General features: G+C 45.4%; 1 protein-coding gene across 3 annotated transcripts; it reads left to right on the forward strand.

Annotated features, from left to right (window-relative positions):
- The first annotated feature begins 1,099 nt into the window (after positions 1–1,099).
- AURKAIP1 (aurora kinase A interacting protein 1) lies at positions 1,100–3,537 on the forward strand. Of its 3 annotated transcripts, none has more exons than XM_026681564.2 (4): positions 1,100–1,280; positions 1,517–1,579; positions 2,218–2,690; positions 3,083–3,537. In XM_026681564.2, the coding sequence occupies exons 2-4, from the start codon at positions 1,528–1,530 to the stop codon at positions 3,188–3,190; spliced, it is 633 nt and encodes a 210-aa protein (XP_026537349.1). In that variant the 5' UTR covers positions 1,100–1,280; positions 1,517–1,527; the 3' UTR covers positions 3,191–3,537. The 3 variants fall into 3 exon arrangements, with proteins under 3 accessions (XP_026537349.1, XP_087800732.1, XP_087800730.1); XM_087944606.1 differs by lacking the exon at positions 1,100–1,280 and adding an exon at positions 1,290–1,308; XM_087944604.1 differs by lacking the exon at positions 1,100–1,280 and having other exon boundaries at positions 1,327–1,579.
- Positions 3,538–6,000: the final 2,463 nt, after the last annotated feature.

Here is a 6,000-nt window from a genome sequence, read left to right on the forward strand (position 1 = left end):
GGAACCTTTCCTTTTAAGCCCGCGTTTCCGGGAGGGATTCTTAAGACAGCCGGACCGAAGCGCCTGACCGGAAGTGCGCGTGCATTGCAGGCAATAGAAAGACCATCTGTAGCAAAGGGAATAAAAACAGTGCCCTCCGGTGGCCATTCAGGGTATTTTTGCATTGCAGGCAATAAATACACCATCCATAGCAAAGGGAATAAAAACAGTGCCCTCCGGTGGCCATTCAGGGTATTTTTGCATCGCAGGCAATAAAAAGACCATCCATAGCAAAGGGAATAAAAACAGTGCCCTCCGGTGGCCATTCAGGGTATTTTTGCATTGCAGGCAATAAAAAGACCATCCATAGCAAAAAGGAATAAAAACAGTGCCCTCCGGTGGCCATTCAGGGTATTTTTGCATTGCAGGCAATAAAAAGAGCATCTATAGCCACAGGACCTTAGAGGTCTTATAGTCCAACCCTCCTCAAGCCAGAGACCTTAAGTACTAGAAAGTAAAAAGTAGAAGCTTAAAGAAGTACTATCTTAATCTTCGAGTGTGTGGGGAGAAATACAAATAATGTATTAATATGGCAATATTAGGAAATAATTACACAACACTGGAGACCCTTATTGCGAAAACCTCTTTTAGTAATATAACTGGGATTTCCCCCTCTGTCGTCATCAACCTGCGCCATTCGACCGCGAGAGGGAAGCGGGGACAATAGAGGAGAGGAACCTTTCCTTTTTTCCCGCGTTTCCGGGAGGGATTCTTAAGACAGCCGGACCGAAGCGCCTGACCGGAAGTGCGCGTGCATTGCAGGCAATAGAAAGACCATCTGTAGCAAAGGGAATAAAAACAGTGCCCTCCGGTGGCCATTCAGGGTATTTTTGCATTGCAGGCAATAAATACACCATCCATAGCAAAGGGAATAAAAACAGTGCCCTCCGGTGGCCATTCAGGGTAATTTTGCATTGCAGGCAATAAATACACCATCCATAGCAAAGGGAATAAAAACAGTGCCCTCCGGTGGCCATTCAGGGTATTTTTGCATTGCAGGCAATAAATATACCATCCATAGGAAAAAGAATAAAAACAGTGCCCTCCGGTGGCCATTCAGGGATTTCCCCCTCTGTCGTCATCAACCTGCGCCATTCGACCGCGAGAGGGAAGCGGAGACAATAGAGGAGAGGAACCTTTCCTTTTAAGCCCGCGTTTCCGGGAGGGATTCTTAAGACAGCCGGACCGAAGCGCCTGACCGGAAGTGTGCGTTGTAACGTTTTCCCGGCTTCAAGCTGAAGGTAAAACTCCTCGGTTGTGTGTGTGTATGTGTGCGTATTTACATCATTGTGTGAATGTGTGTGTGTGTAAGAGCGCGCGCGCGGTGCTTCCTGCCTCTTTCAAAACGAGGCCCGGCCCTTCCGAAGCCCTTTTTCCTTTGGGCCTCGAATAGGGGGGCCCTTTACTCGAGGGGCCTGTCCGGTTTTGGGCCTCCTCGCTTATCTGACGACCCTGCATCCTTTCTCCTTTTCACTAGCCGGCCTCGACATGCTGGTGTCTCGGCTGACGGCTTCCCTCGTGAGGACATCGCGCTGTGCAGGTAAAGGGCGGCCTTTGCTAGGGGTGGAGGGTGGGTGATGGCCAGGCGTTTGGGGCTAAAAAAAAAAAAAGGAGAGAGAGAGAGAGAGCCTTTCCCATTGTAGAAAATTAGCATCCACCCCTCTCCTAGAAGAATGAAATATTTTAGGAAATATTAAAAAGGCAGAATACTTCCCCCAAAAGAGAAATAGAAATCTTAAGGGACATAGAAACAGCCCCGGCAGATATTTTGGTGCCAGCTTATCTACAAGACAAAAGACGTTCAGCTCCAGGGTGATAGGATTAGCCCTCCTCACTCAAAACCCAATCTCACAAGGCAGAGTGGGGTGGCGATGTAGAGGTGGAACTCTTGCCTTACAATCAGAGGCAGATATTTTTCTGGGCACACTGAGAATATATCTGCTGAACCAAACTCCGCATTGGTGACAGGAAGGGCATCCAGCCATTCAACGCTTTGCTATCTCCATTCAGTTGCCCAGACTCCACCCCGCAAGGGATTATGGGGTCATTAAATGATGATGATGATGAATGTTTTAATGCAAGCCAGCCAGCCCATGAGCAGCCAAGAAATAAACAGGAGTTTATTCTCACATTCTCACAAATACCTGTTTACAAATTTCTTTCCCACTTTGTCCATAGGGTGCTTTCTTTTGAGGCCATCTGTTGTCCTCCCACCTCCTAGAGCAACCGTTGTGGCAAGTTACAGCACACATCCGTCAAGCAAAAATGGAACCCGGCCTCACCAGTGGCTTACATTTGACCCTGAACTGGAAGAAATGTTGGTGCCTCGTAAGATGTCCATCTCACCTCTGGAAAGCTGGCTGACAGTTCAATATTTCCTCCCTAAAAATGGAGGCATCATAAACGTTCATGAGAGGAATGCTCCCCGACCGTTCCAACAGTACGATCTCCCTGCTCCTTCCAGGGGCACTGAGGCAGAGGAAGAAGAGGAGGCAGAGCAAAAAGGGGAGATGAACCTGCCCAGAATGGAATGCAGAAACATTTTGAAGATCCGGAGGAGGAAGATGAATAGGCACAAGTACAAGAAGCTGATGAAACGTACAAAATTTTCACGGAGAAAAGTCTTGGAAAGACGGATGTGGCAGAAACAGGTGAGTTGGGCAGGTAATGCCCCTCGACCTCTAGGGGAAGAGTGTGAGAAGCAGACTCGCCAGTCACAAATTTGACAAGAGTCATAAAGTGAAGCAGCAAGCAGTTTATTGCATGTAAAATATGTTCTTGCAAGAGCAGGTGGCTAACAGGTAGGCACACCAAGGAATCAAATAGTCCTTGACTTACAATGATCTGTTTACTGACCAAAAGTTACAGTGACACGACCATTTTTCACGTTAGAGCAACCCTGATCATATGAATTAGTTGTTCTATCCAAGCGATACAAAATTGTAACCTAAGCTCAGACTATGTGCCGTGAATTCTGTAGTTTAGAGGGAATTCTGTAATTCCCAAGTTGGACTTTCATTTTCTGTTTTTCCTTTCTTTATAGAAAAAATTTGAATATGAACTGAAAAGGATGTGGAAAAAAGCCGGCTTAAAAAAACCCCCAGAGGGGTGGGTAACCCCGAAGATTTATCTCAGAAATGTGAAATCTTGATAACTGCTTTGAGTAGAAATGTCTTTAATTAAAAACATTATTTAAAAGGCAAAGGTAATTGTAAAAATTCTGCCATGATTTTTTAAAAAGTACAGAGGAAATACAGGAATGGCTTGCCTTGTGCGTGCCAGTTCTTAATTCTTTATGCCGTCAGGAAATACCAAGTATCAAATTATTTTTCCTCAAACACTTTGGGAATGAGAGAAAATAACTGGGTCTCTCCCAGACAATAACCTGTAGTGACACCATAATAATGCAAGAAAAAGAGTGTTTCAGTGCTTCTTAAAACTGATTTTTCTGCTTCCAGCTGGTCTCTTTCTTGAATTAAAATCTAAAAATGTTGACAATTGGGCATCGCCAACCTCTGTCTCCAGTTTGTGCCATGTGAATTCACTCTCTGTGGCTTTAGTCAGCCACAATTCTATTTATGCAACCTATTTAAGGTGCCCTCAGCATGAAATGGAAATTTTCAGCTGATCCATCAAGGCATTGTCTTGCTCTAGAAAAAGTGCAGAGAAGAGCAACCAGGATGATTAGGGGATTGGAGGATAAAACATACTATGAACGGTCGCAGGAACTGGGCCTGGCTAGTCTAGGGAAGAGAAGGACCAGGGGAGACAGGAGAGCATCTTCCAATATCTGAGGGGCTGCCCCAGAGAGGAGGAGGGGGTCAAGCTACTTTCCAAAGCACCCGAAGGCCAGACAAGGAATAATGGATGGAAACTTATCAAGGAGAGATTCAACCTGGAAATAAGGAGATATTTAATGACAGGGAGAACAATCAACCGATGGAACAGAAGTTGCTCTCGGAAGTTGTGGGAGCTTCATCCCTGGAGGCTTTCAAGAAGAGACTGGACTGCCATCTGTCAGAAATGGTGTAGGGTCTGCTTGGGCGGGGGGTTGGACTTGATGACCTACAAGGTCCCTTCCAACTCTGTTAATCAGTATCTGTATCTGCTCTCCTCTTTTTTTTCCTGTCCCAATTTTGAGAAGTGTTAGATTGTAAAGGTTGAGGGTGACCTCAGCACCTCTGCCAAACTAGAAGGCCAAGGCTTGGTGCAGGAAACCCCATTGGGGATGTGGGGACCAGGTTTTCTCACCCAACCAGGCTAGCTTTGAAGATCAGTTGCAAGGGTTTTTATTTAGGGGGGAATATATTTTGGGTTACTTTTAAGAGCTTAGTTTTGGGGGCCAGATATCAAAACGGCCAGGAATGCTAATTGCAAAAATGCATCACAGGATCTTCCCCAAACCCAGCTTCTCGTTTCTCTCCCACCTAGCCAGAGGGGAGGGGTGGTTGTTTTCCCTATGCTTTGCAACCTCCAACATGCCTTGATATTTGGGACTACAAGCTCTCTGCTGAACTTTTGGTACTCTGGTGCAAAAGCATTCTCTCCCCACCCACCCACACTTTATGGGTGACTCCTGATGGGGGTGCCGGCCCAGCTCCGGATCTTCTGGCCCAGCCTCGAAGTCGACCCCATTCCTCTCCAAGCAATCGCATCTGCAGAAAAGCAAAGCAACGCTCCTGGCAAGCGGAGCATCCGGCGGCGTCGCTTTCTCTTGTGCGCGTGCGCGAGGCTCCGGCCGAGTGGCACCAGCGCCGCCTACCGTTCCGAAGCTTGCATTTCCGTTTCTGACACACACACGCGCGCGCGCCCCTCCTCGGTTGGCGCGCTTTGAGCGCCTCCGCCTTGGCACGCGCACGCGCAGTCGCTGCCTGTGGCCTGAGCGCGCGCTTTGATTTAGGTAATTCAGCGTCTGAGGGGATTAATTATTATTATTATTTGCGGTTTTTGTGTGGTTTTTTTGTGTGTGTTTTTGAGTTTAAACGCCAAGGGGATGACATTGCACTGGGATGGCTTGGATTTTATTTTATTTTTAAGTGTGAAATAGCTAAATGGACTTTTTAATAGCAATAGCAGGAAAAAGTGAAGCATTTTGATAAGATGGTTTTTAAGGCTATAAAATTTTGGGGCGTCCTTTTTTGAGCCATGATTTTTTCCCAGAGTGGAAAAAAAAAGTATGTGCCCCGTTCTTGTTAAACATTACCAACATTTTGGGGATTGATTTTTATACATCTTAGCCAGCCTGGCTGGTGAGAGGTGCCATCGGTAAAACATTTTAAATAAATTCTCCTTATATGCTGTGGCAAGCGTAATCTTTTTATCCCTTTCCCATAATATTTGCCATTTATCCCATTTTATATTATACCCGTGTCACCATCATCTCTTTTACTTGTTCTTCCTCCAATTTATATGCCAATAAAAATCTATAGGTTTTCCTTATGAATTTGTCCTCTGGCCCCAAGAGAATTTTATCTAATACCATTTCTTGGCCAGTGAGACAATAAGCCAATCTTAATGGCCCTTGCTTTGAGGCCTATTGTGGACTTCAACTCCCAGAATTCCTGAGCTAGCATGACTGGAGGAGGAATTCTGGGAGTTGAAGTCCCCATGTCTTAAAGCTGTCAAGTTTGAAGACCCCCTGGACTAAGGGATTTTTATTAAGGTTTAGCTGAGGGGATTAGCAGGAGAAAGACAACATTTACAAGCAGTGGCCACTGCAAAAGTCTAATGGAGAGGCTGGCTGTAACAAAATCTGAACTGTAAACCACCCAGAAGCGTTGATTGAGATAGGTGGCTATAGAAATTGAATGAATAAATAAATATACAAAATTCACTGATTTGAGTTTAAACGCCAAGGGGATGACATTGCACTGGGATGGCTTGGATTTTATTTTATTTTTAAGTGTGAAATAGCTAAATGGACTTTTTAATAGCAATAGCAGGAAAAAGTGAAGCATTTTG

The sequence above is a fragment of the Notechis scutatus genome, chromosome 16 (assembly GCF_049901735.1).
Source record: "Notechis scutatus isolate UNSWTSFEM ecotype Mainland chromosome 16, rNotScu1.2, whole genome shotgun sequence".
NCBI classification, from domain to species: Eukaryota; Metazoa; Chordata; class Lepidosauria; order Squamata; family Elapidae; genus Notechis; species Notechis scutatus.

Bases quoted from the DNA above. Each gene is read 5' to 3' on its own strand.
- AURKAIP1 (XM_026681564.2), top strand. From the start codon at position 1,528: ATGCTGGTGTCTCGGCTGACGGCTTCCCTCGTGAGGACATCGCGCTGT. The intron at 1,580-2,217 runs GTAAAGGGCGGC...CTTTGTCCATAG, and splicing joins GAGGACATCGCGCTGTGCAG to GGTGCTTTCTTTTGAGGCCA. The intron at 2,691-3,082 runs GTGAGTTGGGCA...CTTTCTTTATAG, and splicing joins GACGGATGTGGCAGAAACAG to AAAAAATTTGAATATGAACT.